This window comes from Grus americana, chromosome 28, assembly GCF_028858705.1.
Source record: "Grus americana isolate bGruAme1 chromosome 28, bGruAme1.mat, whole genome shotgun sequence".
NCBI lineage: Eukaryota > Metazoa > Chordata > Aves > Gruiformes > Gruidae > Grus > Grus americana.
In genome coordinates, this window is record NC_072879.1 from 1,445,351 (window position 1) to 1,470,873 (window position 25,523).

Sequence of the window (25,523 nt, forward strand, 5' to 3'; positions counted from 1 at the left end):
TACAATATACACATCTTACAACGTCTTCCTAGAGAACGTAACACACTATTGACATCTCTAATAGCTACTGGTTAGGAGGCGCAGGGTGTTCCCGACCGTATTACTGCTGTGCAGCTGATGAGGAGATACCCGGCCAGCCACAGAGCAAGGGCAGAGCCTCACTGGAGGGAGCAGGAGGAGGAGACGTCACTCCCCAGCGAGTGAGCAGGCACCCACCCGTCCGCGCCAGCCGAGGACAACCAGGTTTCAACTTCTGGCAGCTAAATAAGGCGGCAACTGCTGCCTGGCGAGTTACGACGGCTTCGCGTGCCTGGAGCGGAGGTTTGCAAAGGGGAACCTCGGCTTCGAGGCAGCACCATGGGCAAGTCCCACGCAGAGTTCAGAAGGCTCTGGCCACGCTGCCACACAGTCCTTTAATTACAGCTTCCTCCACAGAGGAGGAGGAGGAAACAGTCTCGTAGTCTTCATCACGGGCAGCGAGCGTGAGGCTGGTTAGGCAGCCACAAGTCTGAGCCACCCAGCTGCCCCCTGGCAGGCCAGCGCCTTCCCTGCTCAGCTAAATCGTACCTGCTTACGGGAAAAAGCAACCAGCCCTGAACAGGTAAGAAAAGGGAGTTTTCAAGATTACCGAGCTCAACGGCCCAAAGCCAGGTTACATTTGTAAATACCACATCTTCCTCCCGCGCCTGTCTGAACAGGCAGACCGTGCAAACATACACAGGCGAACAGAAAATCATTTTCCTAAAACTGTTTCACAAATCCTCGTCCATCTGCTGCGTTATTCGGTAACAGGCAAGTTGCACATTGAGCCTCTTCCTATTTCGCATCAGGGCAGCAGGCTCTGGAGCAGCCCGGGGCGGGTCAGCAACGCACAGAAACCAACAAAGAGAAAATGCATTGAAACGTGCACGAAACCAGCAGCAATGCGCAGGAACGGAGGGGGCGGGTGAGGCAAGTCCCTTTGCTTGCTTCACCTGACAAACCCCGGCACTATCTGCAAAAGGATTTGATTAGCACAGTAACGACCAGTACAAGTACCCTGCTGCACGGGGGGGGACAGCTGAGGATCACCCAGCGTGTGAAACGCACTACAGGGTTTGAAAAGAAGCACCGCCAGGCCCCAGCGCGGCAGCCTGCACACACGGGAGGAAAGAACCTGCCCGGCCGGAGCTGCTGCCCCTTCCCGACTCCGCAGGCCACGGGTCATCCGCAGGGGAGGTCGGTTCGCTGTCGCCAACTGCCCAAGGTAAAGGATTGTCACAAATTAGCGAGAATAGCGCGAAAACGCCGCAGTCTCTCCAGAGGCGGTCTAGTTTTGAGGTCTCCCTCAAGACCATGTAGTGCTGAAGCAGCGAAGCCTCGGGGAAAAGGGCACTTTCCGTAACTTTTTGAAGGCGGCCGCAGGTGCCGTGGCTGGCGGGAGGGAAGGCGCCAGGCACGGGCTGGCCGAGCTCCGCCATTGCGGCGGCGCTGCCAGGCAAGTGTGGCGAACCATCTCCCCTCGACTGCTGAGCGAGAGCAGGAGAGCCACAGCCCCCGACTGCGTCTTTTTGCAGGATTATCTCCTCACAGCAAGTGTAACCACAACCAGAGCCACTCGTTTCCATGCTTCTGACTGGTGGAAATGCATCTACATTCATTACAGTCAAAAAACTGCATGTTGTTAGATAGGATTAATCGGTAAAGTGAAAAATGACTAGCCACAGACAACCTACAAATGATACTGGTGTACCAGTTAGTCTGGTACGTGATAGCAGCAGAATCACTAGCACAAGGCAAAACATGAGCTTTGAAATGATTTTACTGAGACCTTTGGCTAGTGTGGCTCCAATTGGTGTGGTCAAACTCAGCCAGAAATTTAGTTTGGAAGGTCACGGGGAAGAGAACAGAAGAGTCCAGAGCCAGCTCCGCAGCTGCACTATGTGTAGAAGATGATCTCTGGGATTTGTCCGTCCTCCACGGAAGTGCCGTTGTTATTCCCAGCTGCGTAACAGAACGTAAAGCAGGTTTTGGCTCCCGTTGTTGGTGATTCGTGGATCACTTTGCGCAGTCCTTTGGTTCCATAGTGGGAATCTGGACCCTGCGATGGTCACAGAAGACAAGAACAGATCAAGAGAGGGATCGAGCCTCACAAGACCCTGCTGGGAGGTTTGGCCTCACAGCCTGGCCCGAAGCAACGAGCTCTGGAAATCTCAGCACCACCCTGTTCTTTCTGGTTCTTGCACCTCAGGTATTTTGAGCAAAGTTCTCGTCTCTATCAGAACTTAACGCTACTTTTAACCAGGTCTCAACGGTTAAACATCAACTTTTTTAAGCCACTGCAGGCAGGCTCTGGATTACATGCCTGCAGAACTGACAGCTTATGTGTACACACCAAAAAATAAAATCCCAACACTTCATCACTAACGTAGCCTGTTAATTGCTGTACGCTTACAAGACAAGTTAAAAACCAACTCTGAATGCTGGTGGTGAACTTGCTCATTGCACCACCAGGTGAAGGACCACAGAGCAGACCTGCGAGATGATGCTACAGGCCTTGAAAAATGCAGCGCGAGAACCATTGCACTGAAGGGACTGAAGAAACCTGCTTTCACCTATCTATATCCCGTCTCTTCCACGCGTGCCGTCCCAGTACGGTACCTTTAGAGTAGCACACGCTGTATAGTTGACGTTGGGTAAAATCTCAACAGGCTCCTTGAACATGACCCGGAAAGTGTTCGATGACCCGTCACAGCTGAACCCCGTGTCGTTCTGCCCCAGGACCGTGTTACTGTCCGTGTGGATGATCTGCAAGACACGCATTAACTTTTAATCCGCACGGTTAGCGGAACGCTGCCCTGCACCAGTGCAGGCGTGTGTCCCCTGAACTGGACTGAATCTGAGGACTCGACAGTTTGACCAGCCCCACCGTGACTGCCCCATTACTTATGTCCGTCTTCAGCGCTGCGATCACACCCAACAACTGCAGCCTTGGGTCAATCCCTCCTTACCCCGAGGACTGCAGGCTGACATTCTGTGCTTAAATCTTCACTTCCTTTCTCCTCCAAGAGCTCAGGGGCACCAGGAGGAGACCCTGACAGTTATGGGAGAAGCGCTGACACACTGTGCTCGTCACAGCAGCCGTGGGGCAACTTTCCTGGGGACGGCTCTTCTCAAGTGATCCAGACTGGGGTTACGTACGCACGTCCAGAACAAGGCCCACGAGATTTCCGTAAGCCACCTCAGTCTTTGAACAAGGTGACGATGGACTTCAGACAACCAAGTCTCCCTCAGTCCTACTCATCGTCTCAAACGGGACACTGACGATGTGAGGCCGCGCATCGGCACTGCACAGGCCTGGCACAGACACAGCAATTGCTTTCTTCTCTTCCCTTGCTGAATCGTGGCTGCTCCACTGCATTTGTACAGCTTGGAGCAAAAGATAGCCTGAGTACTATCACAGCACCCAACTGTTGCGGCAGGACCTGCAGCACAGAATTGGCCTGGCCTGCTCGGTGTGGGGAAGCACGCACAGCTTCTTCTCACGCTGCGTCACAACTCTCCGAGACGTATTTTCAAAGGCTGCAAGCGGACTTGGGGAGATACTGCAGTGACGCATGCAACGGAAGGTTGCATAAAATCCAGAGCAATAATCCCTCTTATCCCCAGTGCCCCATCTGGCCCTCACTACATCTGCCAACCACCCTATCTAGAAAACAAATACAGTCCCTTCTAACTTCAGATTTTCTTGCATATTCACTAAGATATCCATTAGTCCCTACAGCAGCAAGTACTTTTAACGTAGTACAGAGATTTACCTGTATATTTACTTGGTAATCCGTTGGCCCATGTATGGATCCGTATAATCCAAACCCAACTACAAATATCCTTTTGTTTACCGAGAACCTGCAGGAACAGATGAGGAAAGTGAGACCAACTTGCCACTCCTGTACTGTTTTAGTACAAGGATGACACACAAGTATTTTCACTCACTTTAATTTTATATCTATGATTTAATCAAACATAGTACAGGTTTAAATGCAACTCTTACGAATAACTGAAATCCTTTATAGAAACCGTCATTTGTAAGGTTACACCTTTAACTGTCCTAATGTGCCAGCAAGAATTTTGTTTGCTCATGTAAAATACAGAGCTGCACAATCCCATCACTGAACTGTCCAGGCTCAGAAAGCGTTTTGAGTTTGCGGTACGATGTCAGTACCCAAAAAACACCAGTCAGGCAGAGGCAGGGCCGCCTGCACAATGGGGAATAGCGCCCACCCTCACGGCTGCAGCAGTCTTTCCAGCAAAGACCACTTAAAGTGTCATTAGGTATTTCACTGCTGAGCAGTGGAGGAGAATCGTTAATGTGCTTTGAGTATTTGTTGGATATAGCTGCACTCAAGATTTACTCAAGAGCAGAAAATAAGATTCAGTAGCTCCTGAACACAGGAATCCATGCTGCCTAAGGCAGCAAAGGGAAGGATATTCACCCCACCGCCCCACTACAGCTCCATCTTCTCAGGTAGCAGAAAGCCTCAGTGCCTGCCAAATTGCCAACATAATTTCTTCACCCATCCACCAACATTTTCAGTCCTGCATGTTTCAAGAACAAACATCTGCAGCCGGCTAGAAGCCACTGCTCTGCAACCAGCATAAGATATTCAGTGTTGAAACTGCATGCAAGCCTTGCTGAAGGCTGACTCTGATGCTGCCAGCAGTTGAACTTAAAGTCAAATACAAGCTCCAAAAGGTTTCTGAACGTTCGATCTGAGAGCAGTAAGCGCTTGGAGCTAGCAGCTCTCCAATTACGATCTCCTCTAAGGGGATGAACGGACCAGAAGATCCGACCAACAGCTCTATCGATATGCAAGAGAATCATCAGTGAAAAGGCTTAAGAATGGTAAAGAAATATATAACAATGCGAGTCTCCCTTCCACCCAAGACAAAGACAAACCAAGACTAAGGCCTTCTGATTACCTCCTGCCTTGCTCTAACCACTTGGCCAAACAAAGCTTGCAAACCACCACCACTTGCCACACCACATCTCCATGTCTCTGTTGTCATGACTGAGCTTTGCTGTTTCTCTACAAGCTTAGGTCTAAACGAACTAGCTATCAGCAGAAAAGCAGGCACAGCAAGCATTTTCTTCTAATCCCTCCCTCAAATAGGCGAGATTAAGGGGCTTCAACAAGCACATTTACACTTACAATGGAGCAGGGAACTGACCTGATGGAGCACTGGTTAGGCACAGGAGGAAGCCACGAGCTGCCTGGTGACTCTAACCGCTACGTGCCCATACAGCTGCAGGAAGCCACTTGAAAAGGAGAGAAATAATCCCCCAAGAGGCCTGTGCTGGAGGGCCATGTTTGCTGGAAACCTTTGCCAATACAGAAGCAAAGTGGCAGCCTGCAGCTGCACATGCAGGTTAACGCATCGGGTGGTGCTTTTGCCCAGCAAAACATTTTCCCTTCAGGGTTTGCACCAGGGTTTACACGGTGGAAGTCAGGGTCTAGCACGTAACCTTGCGGGTTTAGGTCTAGAGTAGGCTCAAAGCTCAGTAAACACGAATCTATCAGCAGCAGAATTAGCAGAGAAGCTGACCTTATCCTGTCACTAGTCCCACTGTACCCCCAGCGGCTCTCCACCTGCTGGAAACGGCTGATGCTGCACTCCTTCCCCCGCAGGCAGCAGCGCGGTCTGTCGATGAATTCCACCCGCGGCTTCGGGTTCACTGTGAAGTGGAGGAACAGGCTCACCACTTCCCGGTCCGTGAGGATTCCCGACTGGGCAGGCCCTGCAGAGGAGCACAAAAGCAGCAATGCCATCAGCTTTCAGAAACCAGGAGGGATCCTTTTGGGCTTTACATGGGGAGGCAAACTTGACTTGCAGCTAAGAGCGGGCCAAACCCACATCACACATGGGATCTCGCTGGTGTGTCAGAAGTTAAACCCCAGACAGAAACGTGCTGCCTGCCTTTTATTTGCACACCAGTCGTGGACTGCAGAGCCTCTGTACACAGCATGTACACGAAATGGCGATTAAGTGCACAGCTCTGCAGAGCCGAAATGCATTTGGCTAACAGAGCTGGTTTAAAAACCTACAACGTGCAGCTAATCCTTCCCCCAGTCCCTCAGGGGATGATAATAGTGATAAGAGACAGGGATTTTCATACATCCACACTGGTATTTTATAACATGACTGTTAAGACATCATGAAAGCCCATGAGGGGTAGTGGGAGGGAATGTCACCTGGTTAGCATCAACTTAAAAAGCACAGGAGCGTTGTTCAGTCAAGACAAAGGTGGTTTATTTAGCTCATGCCCTGCTTCGACTCCCTCGTTTCCTCAGGCATTTAAGCCCAGCTTTGGGGTTTTTTTAATGCTTTTATTGTAGAACCTAGGGAAAAATGCTAGCAATTTTAGCAAGAGTTGAAACACGTTCTCATCTCTCCTCCAGTAAGTAGATGTTTTTTCCAAAGTGATGCTAAACTCAAGCTTTGGAAACTACTTCGAATACTTTCAAAAGTGGAACTGGGTAAAAATTAGTCTTTTAGCATAAGAGTCAAAAGCTGCTGTGCACCCTCTGTTTGCAAGAGGCTTTCAACAGAAACAAGACTACTACATACTGGAGAAACAATAGCATTAAGTGCTCTTTAATGTGGGAAGCAAATTCCTAGCTACTTGTTGGTCTAAGACAACTTGTAGTTGGTTAAATTCAGCACAATGCTACGCAGACATAACATGGTCCAAGGCTGCAATGGGTAGAGATGAAAGAATTTAAGGAAGCCAACTGTTAACAGATAAATGAGCTTATGGATACTTTGCTCAGCAAAAATTAGCCGTCATTGATCATGCCTAAACTTATCCTGTGTTGCTGCAATTCAATTCTCAAATGTTTCAAATTACTTGCTCTAAGGGAAGGGAGTGACACATTTGCCAGTTAAAACATCTTCATGCAAAACTCCATGTTCCATACCAGATTATAAACTGGTGAAACCATTGCCTGTAAAAATCCCTTTTTTTTTGGGGGGGGGGGGGGGGGGGGGGACGGGGGACGGGGACGGGACACGGATGACACACGACACACGGACACGACAGGGGCAGTTTCCCTCTCCTACCTCTGCTGTGATCACCAAAGAAATCAGAGTCATTCACAAACACAGAAAAAGGACAAAGCTGAAGCAATTCCAAGGTAGTTCCTTGTTTAAAGAACAACTGACCAGCTCAGCATCTCAGGTTTAGTGTTTCTTTTGTTCGCCTTTTATGTTAAAGCAGATGGAGAAAACGTAAGAGTTTCTCTCAAAGCAAGAGATCAAGTCAAACAGGCAGTTGTGACAGACAGCATGGGGTGCAGCATTGACATTCCCAGCTCAAAGGCCTCAACCGAAATATGCCAAAATTATCTCCCAATGAGACAGAGTGATACAAGAACTGAAGGAAGGGTTGAAAGAAACAGGATCTACAGAAAAATGCAAAGCTTGGTATACACGAACTACTCCGACGGCTGTAACGCCATCCAGGAGGAGGATGCTCTCTCTCATCATAAGCCTGTGATCTGCTGCAAAGCTGCTGTTTGGCACGATGCACACCGAGGAGCAGAGTGTGCCACGGTTTCACCTGATGCCAACACAAAGAAAAGTTACCCAGTTCGGATGAACAGATCTCTGCCTCCCTGCTCAAGCCATTTCTGAAGAGATTCACGTCCCTAAGACCACATCACAGCTGTGACAGGCAAAATAGAAAGCGCGTACCAAGGTTTAAGCACACCATTACTTCCTACTAATATCCCCCTTCATCTTGAAATATGTACGGTAACTGTCGATAAGCTGACACCATTTCTGCCTTGAGAAGTCATTTGCAAAGGAAGTAGCGTCAGTGACCCTTTTTGCTTCTTTGTACACATAACTGCAGCCTAAAACAAGTTTCAGTTTTAGCATGAAAACTATTTAAGCCGATTGCCAGTTTTCGATCCCTGGAGAATCACCAGAGTATGGAGTCAAAGACAACAGGCAACGAAAACAAAAAACAATCTTTAGTCAACACTGTTCAATGATTTAGACATCTTTGTAGATCAAGATCTTTAGGTAAACTTGAAAAATGCTTTGAGACAAACACTAAACGCCACCAACCCTTCAGCTCAAAGAGTATTTTGAAAGATTTTTCTGTTATGGGGCTCTGTCTGAACGGCATCAGCAAGACATGGCCAACACCACCACTGGATTACAGGCGGCAGCAAATAGAGGATAGGGAGAAATATCCTCATCTCTTTGGGAGCAAACTACAATCAACACCAATCATTTGCAACTCCATTAGCTTTGTGTAGTATATACGCTTTGAATGGTTAGAAAGGAAAGTATGTGAACCCTTGTTTGGATCTTTGCTCTCAGCTGAACGAGGAAGTAACCACCTAAACATACTATGGGTATGAACAGTTAGCTATGATCTGACTTGCTCCTACCTGACGGAGCACCGTAGTCTACAACAAGAGTGAATGATCGTGGATGAAAACAGCATTTACACAGTAGATTTTGTAGATCAGTGGCAATGGGGGATAATCTCAAATTTAAATTACTACAGGATACACAGAGAAAATCCATTTTCATGTACTTGATCCTCTGTAGTTCAGATAAAGCAAAGACCAGGGTTGCCAGAAATGCCTTTGTTCAGTTACCTGCTGCAAACTCCTCAATAGTCATCAATGGGAAGCGGATAAGGGAAAGCGCTTTGCCCAGTACTTTCCGCTTGTTCTCTGGAATCACCTGAAGTTGCTGCCGTTGACACTCAGCCTCCGACCAGCGAACCACTGCATTAAACAAACGAACCTCCCGGATCCCCAGGGTATCCCTCTCCAGCACCGCAACCAGGGTGTCTGCAAGGCAGGACAGATAGTGACAACTTTAGGCACTAACCCAAATCACCCGATTTTACCTAGCCAGAAGTACCCTATGTACAGCCAAGGTAAGTAAAAGAGAAGCAATTGAAAAAACCAGCATCTCCCAGAAGTGCTGCCTGCAGCCTCTGAGGAAGATATATCCGTGTATTCCATAAGTAACTCACTCACTGGAGCAGCAAACAGTGCCCATTTAATTGGCATGTTAATGGAAGTGCAGTAAAATGAATTACAACTTACTTGATGTCAAATTTGGATGAAGCAAGCAGCATGAAAGCCAGAAGGTTACCCATACCTTACTTCCATAGTCCATCTCATTAGGAGAAGGTTAAAGTCTGAATTTTAATGTTTATTAACTGTGCCCAGCAAGTTTGGAAACTGCATACAATAATTAAAATAGCCAGTTCTTGCTTCCAAAAACGCAACACCTTTTTAACTCCAAAACCTGACAAAGACTCAGGGAACAATGCCAACTCCACAAAAGAAGGCAAGTTACACCCACCCAAAACCTGCCAACATCAACAGAGGAAACAGGCTTTGTATCATGCCCAGAAAACTCAAGTTGCACCAAAGTAAGCAGATTCCAGGATATTTCTGCAAGCATGCTCTTTTGCAAATGCCTTGTCTCTAGCCACGTAGTGCCAGAGACTGTTCGTTCAACAGATCGCTCCAGAACAGCAAAGCCACAAAAGAGAAGTGCCAAGTATTAACCTGTAATAGAGGTTAGCTCGTTATGAAAGCACGTAGAGGGAGGAGGGGAAAAAAAGCTTACCCAGATCAATGTCTGTAAACCCCTCCGCATTGATGGCATCCGATGTGTTCTTGTCTATGTTCTCCAGGCAAAGGCTGGCCAGCTGAGGCTCATCAAAAAGTCTTGCCTAGTAATGAAGCAGCAGTCGTTAACACAAAAGGTATTTTAAAGTTTACACTAGGTAAGGACCCCCCTTCTCTCCCAGAGCCCATCTTCATTAGCAATACTATGCCTGACTGCACCATGAATTCACGGGCTGCAGCAGTCTTTCACAAGCAGTTAAGCATGACAAGGCAAACACTAGAAAAATCTGCATTTGGCATCAGTTCTGGTTTAGCTGTGCGTGTCTTCAGGCACGTCTTTGTTTTAACATCACATCAGTTAATGTGGCTATAGTGCTTTCTAGCACCATACTGACCATGTCAGCTGAGCACAGGTAATTTTTACTACATCATTTTTATATTTAGATGAAAGCTTTGCCCAATGGCTCCAGGCCTGCTTGCTCTAGGGATATGCGGAGACAGCTTATTCTGTAAGAACATAGTCACGCTGATCTTACGTATTAGCAAAAACGCCTTAGCCGGCACACTGCTTGTGTCCCATTGAGATGAGCAAAACTTTGCAGGGTATGCAGCCTCCTTAGTGCATTTGCATGTTTTGCCCAGAAACAACTACTTTAATCTAGTTACCTTGAAGAATTCCCCCCAAAATAGGTTACTATTCCAAACAAAGCCTGCACACAGCTTGGAGAGCTGCTCAGAATCTCTCTGCCCAACGTAAGCACAGTCTCGTAACAACTTCACTACCAGTTCAGATGCCCCTGGACCACCAAGACATAGAATCATAAAGTCATAGAATCATTTGGGTTGGAAAGGACCTTTAAGATCATTGAGTCCAACCATCCCTGTGCCTAACATAAGCAGAAATGAGGTGGGAACACACAAAAGCAACTAAGAACCTCTTATTTTCAATGCTTCGGTTTTGCTATTTAGGAAGGAACTGCCTTAACATCACACCAAACGTCAGCACAAGAGTACACTGGGACTTGAACTCACTGCCACAGGTAAGGTTTAAAACTTGTGGTTTGGGCTGGGAATCCAGTCACTCACGGAGGCTAGCAATACTGAGCATCTTCTGCTTCACCATTTCTCACGGGCTGCAGAGCCCAGCAAAGCCCACTTTCAACGCTGAGACCTCAAGTGCAGAGAGCTGAAACAACTCCCCGTTTTCTCAGGAACCAGGGAAGCTCCAGCAGTCGTCACCGGCTCCCGGGGCTGGAGGCCGGCCAGTGCCTTGCGCTCTTGGCGTCCAAGAGCTGTGACTGACTCTGACTTTACTACTGTAGTGGCTCTCTCTTTACACGTGAAGGACTTACATTACACTTGCAGCGTTCTCCCCCACAGAGGCTTTAGGCAAGCTATTATTTCCTTGTTGATCAAAGTGACATTTGCATGTTCATCTGGCTTGAAAGAGGATCGTGGTTCACTATGAGGCACAATCAATTAGGAGAGCTATTTGTCACTGATATTTCTGCCAGAGATTAGCAGTTGCTTGAAACACTGTCAGTGACATAGTAGTTGCTGGACCAGCAGGATTCAGCAATGATACATGCAAAGGAGGTTTGGGGGTCTACGATCTTAGATCCACATTCTTAAGCCTGTTGGGAAACGTTTTGTATGAGATACATCTCAGGTCTGTAACTGACTACAAATTGTCAAGTTGTTGCAGTAAAAGCAGAAATCAGAGGCCAATTTTCACACTGAAGGACCAGAACCAAGAGCGTTTGGAGAACAGATCCATTAAGTGAGGGCCTTGTGCAGCCAGTCGTTGAGATACAGTTACGTTTCTTAAAGAACACCAGCCTCGAACATTTTAGAGGCTCGACATACTGCAATAGCGAACATAAACTAGATACAAATCACCACTGATAATTAATCATAATGGATAAGCCACAAACAAAAGGAACCAGGAAAGCCTGTCTCCATCTGGCATTTCAGCTGCCCCGGTGCAGCTGACAGAGTCCCAGGCAGTATCTTGGTTCTGACATCTGAAAAACTAGGACACCTTCCTCTTTCGCCAAAGAATGACCTTTGTGACTTATAAGAAGTCACCATGAACCTAAACGTTACCTTGCCAAAGCTGTGAAGTCAGGTTGCAGAGACATAGCATGCTGCAAAAATCCCTGCATAAGAATACCACCAAAAAAGCAAACACCTCTAATCCTCATGAGGCGATGGCTAGCGTCAGACATCTCTTCAAAACTGAAGCCTACGGGAAAGATCTCTTCTCAGCTCTTGGGTAACAGCTCCTAATCTTTCAGAATGCAGGCTGCTGAACCCAAAGCACAGCAGAGCTGCGGCCAAAGAGTTACAGTTGTTCTACCGCACATCAGACAGGAGCGCAGATTTGGCTACCATCACCCAAGCAAGAATCTTTAGAGTCCTGAATCTGCCCCAGAGAAGTGCAGTGTGGTTCCCCCCACGTCTCAGAGGCTGCCTCGCCTGTTTAGGGCAGGTGGAAAAGGGCCAAGTTATAAAGAAGATGTGTAACGAGGGACATGGTATTTCACAGCAATAGCTGAATCCTAGCAGTGAAGAGTGTCTACAGCAGCAATGTAACGTGGAACTACTTTGAGAACTTGATCCAAATATTTAAACTCAAATAAAATCCCAGCCTAATTGCAGCAAACAAGCAAAGAGCTCAGCAGCAACTGCTTCGGGCCAACACTGCTTTAGGGCAACACTGCTTCAACTTCTGTGAAAACTACTGGTGTAGACACTGCCACCGATGCGGTAACTACCGTCAGAGCCTGAAAGACACTTGCACTCCTGACAAGGAGGAAAAAAGCCAGCAGACAGATATGCTGTGCAAGACAGGGCAACACCTCAGAGCCAGACCACCTCAGTGCACTGGCTCCCAAGTTGGCAGCTGTGAAAACTCCTCTGCAAGGTTTGTTTAATGTCAGAAATCATGGCAGCTTTCCTGAGCTGGCTGATCAGAAATATTCCTTCCAAGCTAGTCAAAAGTATGCCCATTCCCTAAAGGAAAGAAACTCGCACACACAATGCCTATTTGTTTCTTGTGCCTACACAGGGTGTCCCTGGCAATGCTACAGACACTGCAACACACAGGTGACATCACTGTATCACTGGTACGTCATCAGCTGTCAGATGATGACCATCAGAGAAGGTGGCAGGCACCAGAAAAGAAAAGATGGGCCTAGGAAATGGGAAGGATAGCGATGCTAATTTAATGCACCTTCAGTACAGTGGGAGGGTGAGCTGGAACAGGCTGAGGAAGAGATCACTTTGTTCCTCTCCTAAGAAAATAAACTAAAGCACTCATGAAAAAGTTGCATTTTCTGTCTTTCACCCTCATTTCAGGGAAGCTATTGCAAAAAAAGCCCTTCAAGAGTGTCTGAGCAGCTAGATACAGCAAGCTTTGCTTAGAGAAACCTTATTACACCAGTCCTGAATCCAAACAAGTGAAAATCCTCTCATTTCACCTTTCTTCTTGACAGATGAAATTTTTCCACCCTGTTAATTTCTTCCCCAGCTCACACTCTGGAAGGAATCGCCTGCCACACCGAAATATAAAACAGATCTGAAATGGCAGCAACATTTGCTGTATTTTATTGTTCTTTGTAAGAACCTGCTCATCAGCGCTAGTCTCCTGTAAGGAAGAATTCAAAATGACACAGAACTGCTCCGTTTTGGATGATCCAATTCCGTAACACTCAGAAAACTTCTGTTTTCCTATTGTGATGGACCTTGCTCAAGGGGCTTAACGCAAACGATTGTGAACTCACCTGTGTTAACAGCATGAATGCATTGTCTGCTCGGAGGTTTTTTTTAAGAAACTCCACACAATGAGCTTCAAGGGCTGGAACTGCATATTTTTTAGCTGTGTAAAGCGTTGTCATAACAGTCTCTGGTCCAATCTGAACTTCGTCTGAATAAAGAAATCTGAAAACATGCAAACAAACATTGCTCTGGTGAAGCCAATAAGATAACAGGGTAAAAACCCTTGCAATTCATAAAAAACATGTTTGTGCTTCTGCCCATCATCCTGGCCCCATTTCCTATACTTGAGAGATTGGAAGGGTTTGCACATCCTTTCCTGACTGACTAGTTTACCAAGGATAAGCTTTTTTTTAAAAAAAAAAAAAATACACAAAACCACAACCCACACTCCTTACAGTAAAACTTTTAATGAATGAAATCGCTGGGATATCTGCCGAAGCACCTCGAACTGCCTAGCATCCCACAAACAGTGAGCTGTTTAGCCTGCGACTTAGACTTGGCTACAACAGTCTCCGGCCACATGCACTCCTTAAAATTAACATTTTTGGGCTGTTCAGTTAGACTAAACAAGGACAAAAATTCAATCCTGCCTGCCTACTTCAGAAGAGAAGCTCCATTTCACATACTAATTCCAAAGTGATCAGAAGCACTCAAACACATCCACTGCAGATGAGGTGTTTTATCCATACCCGACTTTCCTCTCTTTACTTTACATACTGGCCCGTTTTGTTTTATTTTACGTATCTTAAAAGTACAGCACACAATAGAACTTCAGCATAAAGCAAGAGTTAATTGCAATGAAAAACAAGGCTGCCATGCTGCTAGCAAAGCATCAGCCTTCATTGTTAGGCCAAAACAAGGAAGTACATTCATTCCGCATGGAAAAACAAAGGTCTTCATAGGAAGCCTGACCAAGCCTCCTCATACCCAAACACGCTGATTAGAGACAACAGGAACCGACAGGCTGAGTTCAGTAAAACCAGTTACACACTTGATGTTACTCCTAATCCCATGCAGAGTTTTTGTTTACTGTTTTTCCTTTAACTAGTCAAGCATTTGCCAACCAGGATCTGAAAAGGCACGAAGCACAGAGGCGTAATATTAAGTGTGTTAACTGTGCTTGGCGTTCCTATTTCACAGGACGCTTTGGAAACTCCAGCAATTTCTTCTCCTGCTTTTCTCCGAAGCAACGCATCGCGTGGCTGGTGTTCCCAAAGGCTTCACGCAGCAGCAGGGCTCTTCTCGGGACACACCAGGCAGCGTCCCCATCCGGAGGGACTTGCTGCAGAGCAGCACTGCAGCTCCTGGTCCTCTAGCAAGAGAGGGCCAGGATGCAATTCAGGGAAGCATAAACAGGGGGATTCAGAGGAAGGGAAGCGCTCTCACTGCTGTTGAAAGCAGGCTTTTGTGCTGCTCTACAGCATCTGTTAATAACAGCATCAAGCCACAGGCTCACGAATATATTTTACACACATCCCTTCACCAGTCCTATTTTCACTAAGTAATCTTCTTTTATTACAAGCTTAAAAACACAGTTGCTCTAAAAACAACTAGTTCTATTTATTGCAATGACTGTTAATATTTATTTTTGCAACAGTCCAAACAGTATAGCTAAGAGAGATAACAAAAGAGGCTCAAACTGAAAAAGTGTAGTATCAATTTAAAAGAATATTTAGATTATAACCCCAGACAATTAAAAACATTCTTTGGGTTACCATGAAAATAAAATAATAATAATAATAATAATAATAATGAAGGATCTCTTACACAATTACAGCAGATCCACTAGCCCACAATCACAATCTAGTGTCCAGAAGGGACTTTCTGCTGACCATTCAGGGTGGGTGCTTCGTCCCTTGATAAGCTCCCAATCCTACATGGTCACGGCTTGGACCAAGCCCAGAGACATACGTAAGGATCAGCTGCCATTTCAGATCAGTGTTTGGAGGGACTGGTTTTACTCTGGGAAGGTTCATACCACATACTTGGTAAGCTTCCCACTGGAACACAGCACCCACGCTTCCTTTGGCACATTTAAGGTCTGAGCATTTTAAAAGCGACAGTTCAATTCTAGATTTAAGCATCTAAGATATCACTGGACCACGTGCACAGCTACTGGAGCATAACTGCAAGGTTTGGAGGCACTGTGATAATCCACACACAATTTCTCCTATACAAAATATCAACGTTTCCATTGAAATCCACCTAAACTCATCACTTTAGTCTTTTCAGATGATGGTTCTCTTCCAAAATCATATTGTTTATCCAAGTGCTGACATCTCAGCACTGGCAGGGAAACAATATGACTTTGCCTCTAATTCACTCGATATTTTAGCCTCACTAAGTTTTGAAAAGAGATACTAGCTCTGCACTCCAGAGATTTACCTGGCTGATAGAGAGTCATACACCAATTAGAGGGAGTCCCCATGTGCTGGTTTAAAATGAACCAAAGGGAAGGGGGCTAGGGGCTCCCTATTATTTCTGGCCTTTCATTCTAAAGAAGATCAATTTTAAAATCTTCTAACGTAGCACAGCCATGACTGAAGCACTTTTTGAACGTAAAGCAAAAAGTGTGCCAAAGCTATATATAGTCATTGTTCTCAATAGGAAGCAAGCGGGGAACATATCAAGAGCACAGGACTGGAAACCCCTGGAAGTAGGTTACAGAAATCCTATAGAAACGGGACAATAACTTTTCAGCATACATTCAGGATTGCTGCTAGATGTTATACAGCACCAGCCGAGCTTAAAGAAATCAGTGAATAGGATGTTACAGCCCCTTCCTCCTCCTTCTCGCAGCATGCATGCTGTAAATGCAAATTCAAAACTAGCTCTCCAAAAGAGGAATAAAACACGCACAAGGGGACATACCGCACGGAATGGCTGACGCTGATTTCACACCCTTGCTTACCTGTTACAACTTGCTCATTTGCCTGCAACCTAAATGAGCTCCAAGTATTTGTAACCTACAGAGCTTTAAAAGGATTACTTTTCCCCATTTCTCTCAATTAGCATTTGGATCAAATCAAACTAATTCACAAACGAGAATTTGACAGACGATGTCTGAGTATCAACTTAACTACAAGGGCCAGCATGTGCACTTATTCCAACTGCTAACCAAAACACCTCCTTATTGCTGCATTTGCATGTGTAACTATATAGAACATATTTACAAAATTATAAATGATCCAGTTTAGTTTTGCCCATACTGCAGATCAGCAGCAGAAGGGTATATTAATTTAACTATTACCAAATCACGGAGCAAGTCAGATATTCTTGTGCAGTAGCTACGCTAGACTTTCACCCAGGAAAAGAAGGATTTAACACCAGCATTTAAACGCCCTTGAACTGATCAAAGAGGCGTTTTATTTAGAAATTTAATGATCTCCACTCTACAAAATGGTTCACTGCTTTCATTGAAAATATCCTTCTCTCCAATAAATCTGTTCATTCCAGTTATACTGTACATTAGAAGAAGCTTACTTCAGCAGAGCTAGGAAGGCAGCAGGCTCCACATCAGGCAGCTCAATCTCTGTAGAAGTTGTGGCCATTCCACCATTAAACATCGCATCGAAGACTGCGCTGCCCACAGCCAGCACAAACCTAACATTAAAAAACAAACAAGCAAAAAACCTTATGTTAAACCATACTCACTTTCCAAAAAAAAAAAAATCCCAGGCTAGTTGCTATTCCCCAAGGAAAGCAAATTGTTCTTAGTCTTAAAGCAAAAAAGTTTTGCAACAGAAGGGAGTGTCAGGCTTTCTGTTCGTTTACTGCAAAAACACCAAAGTTGCAAGCAACTTCATTTTGAGCCCTGTATACAACATAGTAATGCTTCCCCAAAGACAACATTTTGTGCATCACGGAAGGGTATATATGCAGCTGCTTTGCAAAGTCCTTGTAGAAGCCTACAGACCATTCCTGAGGTTGAGAAGCTAAGGAGCAACAAAGCTAAGGAATTCAAGTTCTTCCAGTGAACAGAGCCCAAGTCTTGGTGCAATTCCCTACAGTCACATACTGAAAACACTTCAGGAAAACTTGTCACTACACACTACTCTTCCTCCTCCCTTCTCCCCAGACACCAGGAAGACATCCTTGGTGACTGCAGAGCAAGATCAAAGGATGCAAATTGCACTGGCAGCATCACTGGCAGCTGCGGACACCAGCACCTCCTGCAGCACCCAGCCCAGGAGCTGCCTTCCCCCGGCGTGCTGCTGTCTCCTTCCGTGCAAAACCTGCTTCAGGCTTAGCCTAGAAGGCAGAGAAAACCTCCCTCAAAGCAAACTAGCACTGTTAGATGCACACAAACCCTTTTTGCACTGCTGTTGAGTTTACACGGTATTTAACAGCGAGAAGCTGTTACCGGCCCTAAAGAAACAGAAAGCAAGAATTCTCAGAGACCAGGTTTGAGACTGAAAATAATATTCCAGTACTGTTATGTAAACAAGATGATTTTGCTCACTGATAAACACCAACTCCTATTTTAGGAGGAGGCACAGACCTGGGCTGCTGAGAGGCCTGTGTATATTTAAGCTGCTGTACCTGCCTTATGCCTCAGAAAAGCCATTTTGAGAACTTTCATTGTTTGAAAATGCAGAGACGAGTTTTCCTCCAGTAAAGCAATCTTGTTCCTGGTGTCTGCAATCAAGCAGCTCCCTGAAGTTAAATATAGCACAGGCCACAAAGGTCACAGCTCAGCAGCGTGGGGAAGCAGAGGAGACCACGCTGCAGAAGCAATTACTGCAACCACTTCTCCAACTGACTGTAAAAAGGAAGAAGATGGAAAATTCAGGGGCTCTTGCTGCAGCAGAGTTTGATGCATGCTTTGACAGAAAGAAGGATCAAGAAGTGCAGGCAGAAAACCATACAGGACAGAAGGTACGAGACAGAAACCTTCAGTACTCGGACCCCAAGGAAAGCCCATCACTAAAGGGGAATTTCAGTTAGATTTCGCTGCAGTAGGAAATGACACAGAAGTCTTTCTGTTTTCCTTTTAAATAAAATGTTTCATTTTCTCACTTTTCACTTCCCTCCCATCCAGAGGAGGCCTTCCACAGACACAAGAGAGCGAAGTACCATGGATGTGCCAGGCTTGTTTGCTGTGATGGACTGTTTGGCTGACAAGCCGCGCTGTATTGTTTCTGATCGGTTAAGAGAGCTAGGGACAAACCACAGTAGTTAAAAAAAAGTACACACATGCGTATTTTTCTCAAACAATTCCAAAGAAAAATGTCAAGAACAAATGAAAAACCTTGTTCACAATACTAGAATAGCCAGATGAAACAAAAATCCTTGTTCCTACAAAAGCAGTGATGGTGGCAAGACAATCACAGGCATTATTTGCTACTAAAAATTAACATAAATTAATTGCACTCTAAAATTTTCATTCTCACAGCTAGCACAGTATATATCCTCAATGAGCAGACAGCCTTCAGAAGCTATTTGAAAAGGGCATGAATTTAAAAAAAAAAAAATCTCAAAATATTGCTTCTATTTCACTCAGGGACAAGCCAGCTCGATTTTTTTAAACTGCTGAGCCCTAAAGCGATCCCAGTAAGTGCCAGAGATAAACACAGGACTCCAAATTTTAAGTTCCCTTAAAACATCAAGGGAATACAACTAATGTAAGAAAATCCCTCTCTCTTCATGATGTCTTCTTACTCTTGCTAAAAAGATCACTTAAAGCCATTCTAAAGACACTCCAGGAAAAGCAGGGATGTGCACTGTTTCTTCTACACAGTCCAACAGTTTTCCCCAACCGCTCAGGTCTGCAAAAGGAAGAGCTGGGGTTTGTTTCAGATGGGAGAAACGCAACTAGTAAGCCAAAGTGGCAGAGTAATAGGGCTGTCTTTTTGTTTTCCCCTCCCATTTTCTGAAGCAATCTAGCGACCAGCGCAGAGCAAGCCTCTCTCCTGACCCTAAGGAGCACTGCCCGATGCAAACCTGCAACTCTGAAATGGGAAATGCAGGTACCGTAAGCTCAGCATAGTGACCCACCTTTGTCAGAGGAAGAATTCAAACAGGGTTATTTTTAAACAACGGTATGGTGACCAAAATAAAGCAGACTACTGAAGAAGAGATGCAGAGAAATGAGCAGAAGCAGAGCAAAAAAACTAAGAAAGCAAGACTTGATTTCTCATCATTCCCTCTGCATGTGTAAGAATCAAAGTGAAGTGACTTTCCGCAATAAGTCACAGGAACTTCCGTGAGGTTAGTAACTTGATTTGTCTTCACGAGGATGCAAAGTTGACTTCCAAGGCTTTTGAAGGTCTGCAAGAAAATGTCTTTCATTATGCTACTTATAGCTTCCTACCCACCAATCTTCACTGCTTCCTTGCTCACCTTGGCGTCTCCACCTGTCACATAGTTTAATTTGTATACCCAACAGTCCTGCTCCCTTTCTAGGCGCTATGGTAATACCAATAATAAAATAAACCACTCGAGAACCACGACTATTCCACCACTGCATACCACCTCCCTCCTCCATCCGCTCCACTGCGGAGAAATCTTAAAATATCTATTCCAGAAGAGCTGGCACAGGAACAGAGCAACACGTGATGTGCTGGAGCTCGGTGAAACCGTAGTGACAAGAAGCTAATGAACAATGATCGTTTGCTTGCTGCATCCTTCCAGCGCAAAGACTAGAGACACCAGGTGGAATAAGCAGGAGGCAGGTTCAAAAACCCCCAGGAGAAGCCCTTCACATGCAGCCCCAGGAGGTTGTGCCACTGGGACACCTCGGCACACGACACTGCAGGTACTACAAGTTAATAACGCATCCAAGAAAAGACAGGATGAGCTCAGAAAAGAGATGCCTGGAAACAGCAACCAAAAAGCTACTCAGCCTGTCCCCGAGCTGCAGATCTCCCAGGCTGGAGTATACACAGGGGTGCATCGCCACATGCTTGCCCTGTTCCTTTTTGGGCCATGTTTTCTGGCCAATTAACAAGCTTAGTTATCACACCCATGCAGCTCCCGGCTGAGGGGGCTTAGATGTTTCTAATCTCATCGATGTTGTGCTCAATGAAGCAGATCTGGAAAAAGACAAAAAAACCCTTCCCTCTTACTGCTGGGCCTAATTAACGCATTGACCTTGGCCACGTTAGCATCGTGAAGCTTTGAAGCAGCCTGCTTGGTCCAGCATTTGTTAGCCTTGACATCAAAAAACCACCAAACTTAAGGCCATTCCATCTTCTTCATGGCTGATTCAGCTACAAGAAGGAATGAGCTCACAGTGCAGAGATCGAGCTTGCTCCAGGGTAGGCAAGCAACTTCTGCTGGGTCTGGAGCCTCCTGAAGGTGGAAAAACATCCGATCTTCTCAGGGCTGCAGAAGAACCTTCAGTTGAACCCAGCACAGCCACTTACGCCATTTATCTACAAATAGGGCTTTCACATACAAAATTTATGTTTGCTCTTAGTTGCTACGAGAGATATCTATTGTCTGCTTCTACGGCTTTATATAAACTGCTGAACTTGCCAGACTCTCCCAGAAACACACCTGAACCTACAGCTATGTCACCCTCAGAAACCTCCACCCTGAACCACCACCATCATGATGTGTGGAGACCATCACCTGCGATCACTCGGCATATATGCCATTTAACTACCCCAACCTACAATACTCCACCTCTGCTCTCTCCTGAGGAGCCCGACCAGGCTGCAGCTGCACTGTCACCTCCAGTTCCTGCAGGACTGCAACTCTGATTAGTTGTGCTAACCAGTCTGCTGCCAGAGCTGGCAGTTTCTAACGCACCACGCAGCCCTACCAAAGATGACAAGACATTGCAGACCACTCCTCAAAGCACTGCTACCGTCCAAGAACCCTATTTAGGATACACTCCTACTGCGGCCACGCTTTATACCTGGCCCAGTCTGAAAATTAACACAACAAAACCAGACTGTAGAAATAGTTACCTGTTAACTGTGCACTATTTCAAACACCTAACATCAAAGTATGAACATCTGCCCTTGGTCGCTGAAGCGATACAGTGCCTCTCAAATTAAATTCATGGCTGCTTTGCAACTCAATTCCAGCGCAAAATATCTTCTGCTGTCAGGCTGCTGTGGGAGAACTGAGCACAGAAGGGGTCTGGGTGGTTTTATTTTAAGCTCTCTGTATCTGAAATAACCATGGTACTTCATGAATCACCAGGATATCCCAACTGTAATATCATACAGGCAAGTTTCAGTAAAATCTATATAATCCGTAAGTGGGATGTCACAGCATGACATGCTCTAGTCTATCTTTACCACCCAGAGCACCAGATGGATTTCAGAGCAATTAAGCAGCATTTCACTTTGGGGCTATTTTTTTTTTTTAAAGCTTCATTTATTTTCCATTTATTTCTGGGCTGAACATTGCCCCTCCCCACCTACGAAGCCTACTTCTCAGGACAGGAGCAAGCTTACTCAAATACTAATTAAACTTCAGATTATAAAAGAACAGAACTGATACCCTGAATGCTCAAACTAGCCTAGAACAAGTATGTTTCCTTTGGGAAGCCAGAGAAAAAGGGAAATCTGAAGGGGCATCCTCCAGGAGCGTGAGCATGTACAAGAAAAGCGATAGTTTGAAATAGTTTAGAGCGAGGCTCCCTTTGCCAAGCAGCGCTTCTAAGTACGCCAACAAGCCTTCCGCCACCCCAATTAAAGCAGATCCCGTCTTTGAGCAAGAGGCTCTTGCGTTTGCTGCGGTACAGCCGAGCAGCCTAGGAGGCACTTCCCAGAGCAGCGGGTTGCGAGCGGCACGCGTTGATTCACCGGAGCTGCCCTGAAGAGCAGCCGAACATCAATCAGCCACATCAGTTTTGCATTATCCAGGTGGAGGCAATTCCCATCTTCTCAGCACAAGCAGCTCAGAGCTGCAAACTCTTAAATGGCAGCTCAGCCTTAAACGTTAACCTCGAATGATTGACATCTGGGCATGAGGTATTCTCAACACAGCTCTTCCAGAATCACGACATTTGTTTTACAGCGGTGGATTATTGCCCAAAACACAGGGCTTCAGAAAAAATTTAGTAAAGGTTATTTTTAAAAGAAAGTGCTGTGGCAGAAATTTAGTTTCTCAAATCCTTGCTTTTTCCACCCCCAACACTCTCACCGATCCCTATTTCTGTCAGCAGGGATCAGGCAGTCTTGGAGACTATTCCTCCACTACCCACAAAACCAAGGATTGCTTCCAAGCGAGATCCAAGGATTAGGTTTTTTTCCCCCCCACTATGCTTGTCCTCGTCGCACCTACCCTCCAGGGAAAACACTCTCAGCCAAAGGCTGGAGCCCATCACCTGGGCTGGCAAACCGCAAGAAGAAACACAACGTTGATCCAAGGGCTGGGAGAGATTTGAGGTGACAGCGACTGACCACGCCAAGGGGCAGAGTCACCTCCAACACCTCAAGGACCAAACCGGGGGGACCCGGGCCCCGACCCCGGCACTGCCCGGCTCCCTCCATCCCGCCGGGGCGCCCGAGGCCGAAGCGGAGCTGGGCCCCACCAATGCCGGCGCATCCCCCCGAGCTCGGCCACCCCCGACGGTGGATAAAACGCGGGGTGAAGCTACCCGACCCCCCTTTCTCCTTTCACGAGGGAGGCACAGAACCGCCAACCCCATATCCCTCCTCAGCGGGGCGCATCACCCCCTGAGGGTGCAGGGGACCCCCGACACCCCACAGTAAACCCCGCACCCGGCCCACGGCCTGTCCCGAGGCCCAGGAGCCCCGACCACCTCGCAGGGCCCCCAGCACGGCCGACGGGCCACCCCCCACGGCCCGGCCAGGCCGCCACAGGGCCCGGGGCACCACCACGGTCCGCGTGTGCCCCGCAGCCCACTCCGGCCGCCCGGGTCCCCGTGCGTGGGGCACCCCACGCTACCGCCCCCCCCCGCGGCCCACCTGTGCGCCGGGATGCGCTGCGAGCCGCGGCCCTTCCCCACCAGGAAGTGCACGTCGCTGAGCACCTCGTTGTTGAAGAGGAAGGCGAAACGCTCCTGCACCGTCGGCTTCGTCGCCTGCCAGTTATAGACCGGCTCCCGCTGCAGCGCCCCGCCGGGGCCGCCCGCCCCCCCGGCGGCCCCCGCCGCCCCCGCAGCCGCCGCCGCCGCCGGGCCCCCCGCGCCGCCGCCGCTCGCCGCCGGGTTGGCAGCGCCGCACTGGTTGTAGGTGAGGCCGGGAGGCGACGGGGGGGCGCCGTTGGTGCAGGCGGCGGCGGCGGCGCCGTTGCCCGGCGGCGGTGGCGGCGGCTGCGGGCAGGAGGAGGAGAGGCCCCCGGGGCCCCCGCCGCTCCCACCGGCCGCCATCTTGTGCGGCGGAGGCGCAGGAGCGGGCGGCGCGGGGCGGCGCTGCAGCAGCACCAGCACCAGGAGCGGCGGGCGGGACACGGCGGCGGCGGGCGGGAGGGGGGCGGCGATGGCGGCAGGGCGGGCGGCGCCCCGGCGGCTGCTGCTGCTGCTGCCGGTGCTGCTGGTGCTGATGCAGAGAGCCGGGCAGCAGCGGCGCATGGGGCACGGCGCGGCGCCACCGCCGGCCGGGCCAGGGGGGAGCGGCGGCGGCGGCGGCGGGGCGGGGAGAAGGCGTGGGGCGGCGGGCGGGCGGGGCCGTGACAGGAGCGGGGCGATGCCTGAGGGGAGAGAGGGGCCGTCTCTCAGGAGCATGAGGGGGCGATCCTTGAGGGGCAGATTTGGGGGATAAGGGGCCGATCCCCTGAGGAGCAGTGGCGGGGGAGGGGTGAGGGGAGCAATCCCTGAGGGGCAGTTTTGGGGATGAGGGGGCCATCCCGTGAGGGATGTCATTCTGGGGAGGATGGGGGGGACACCCAGAGAGCAGTTGGTGGAGGGATGAGGCATAAGTGAGCGATTCATGGAGGGGAGGGTGGGAGTTATGGGGCTGAAGGGAGTCAGTGAGGAGCGAGGGGGGTTTGGTGGGTGGGTGGGGGTGAAGGGGGTAGCCCTGTGGGGGTGGCAGGGGAGGGGGGATGTGGAGGGAACAAGGGTTGCTCCTTTCCTGCTCTCACAAACCAGCCTTTCCTCTAAAGCAGAGACCCAAGCCTCCGCCATCCCCAAGACACCCTGCTTTGTGCCCAGCAACTCCTCAGAATAATTAGCTCGGAGTTACGGGCCGCCGCCGCCGCCGCCGACACCAGGCCTGGAGCACCACGTCACCAGGAGCAGCGCGGGTATCACCCTGCACGTACCGGGGAGCCGCAGCTCTCCTCGGGGACAGGCTGATCCACAGCAGCCCGATCCCTCACCTGGTCATGCCCCACTGTCGCCGAGATCCTGGAAGGGCATGCTGGCCAGCAGGTCCCCACCAGTGACCATGTCCTTACCAGCCAGCGTGAGGTGGAAAATGGTGTGGGGGGCAGGAGGAGTCTGAAAAGCAGAAGGTTAATTAAGAGGCTGTGCCACTGCCTTGCTGTGGTCTCAATAACTGAACCGTTACAGTGATTTATTCCTCTTGGGGTAATTACATTCCCCCTTTCTCTGATCTGTCCCCTGATCTGTGTTCTGCTCCTGGAGGGACACGCACATGCATTCGGGAGCAAACGTGTGGTCCTTGATTCGACATGTTCAGCGAGCAGATGTCCTGCCTGCCCCTTCTGCTTTCTGTGCCTTTACGTTACAGTTTCTGTAATACACGAAGATGTGCTACTTATATTGATTCAAAGCTTCCAGGCCCTTGCATAGCTCAGGGATCTCACCGATTAACCACCAAGGCCAGATGCTGCAGTGGCACATCGCAGCGGGTGTTGTTACACCAATAATTTTGATTGAGAGCTTCCGACCTTGGTTTGTATCTTGTTGCCAAATACCTATTTCTGCTGCCTTACGTGCTGGCAGGTTTCTGCTGCATTTTTTAAAGCTGTGTTATGCTTCACATGGACGAGTTTGGGAGACTCCTGTAGCCACAGCTATGCGGAGTTCACAGCTGGCTGTCCTGATAGTCCCTTCTGGCATCTGGTCTGTGCCTGCAGGAATGAGCAGGAGCCGTTAGAGGGAGAGTTCTTTTTCCTGTGAAATCTTTCGTATATTAATAATAACCAAGCATTAAATACAGGTGTATTCTAATTTAAAAACACTGCAGCCTTTTGTCATTCACGCTATTT

The 25,523-nt window shown here is 48.0% G+C and overlaps 1 protein-coding gene across 4 annotated transcripts; it reads right to left on the minus strand.

Annotated features, from left to right (window-relative positions):
• Window positions 1-1,783: 1,783 nt before the first annotated feature.
• Window positions 1,784-23,966, minus strand: BTBD2 (BTB domain containing 2). Of its 4 annotated transcripts, XM_054805493.1 has the most exons (9): window positions 23,315-23,961; window positions 16,908-17,027; window positions 13,430-13,586; window positions 9,643-9,748; window positions 8,652-8,849; window positions 5,584-5,776; window positions 3,798-3,885; window positions 2,641-2,787; window positions 1,784-2,080 (listed from the first exon to the last, which is right to left on the minus strand). In XM_054805493.1, exons 1-9 carry the CDS (start codon window positions 23,917-23,919, stop codon window positions 1,919-1,921), a joined length of 1,776 nt encoding a protein of 591 aa, XP_054661468.1. In that variant the 5' UTR covers window positions 23,920-23,961; the 3' UTR covers window positions 1,784-1,918. The 4 variants fall into 4 exon arrangements, with proteins under 4 accessions (XP_054661468.1, XP_054661471.1, XP_054661469.1 ...); XM_054805496.1 differs by lacking the exon at window positions 8,652-8,849 and having other exon boundaries at window positions 23,315-23,964; XM_054805494.1 differs by lacking the exon at window positions 16,908-17,027 and having other exon boundaries at window positions 23,315-23,963.
• Between the last annotated feature and the right edge of the window lie 1,557 nt (window positions 23,967-25,523).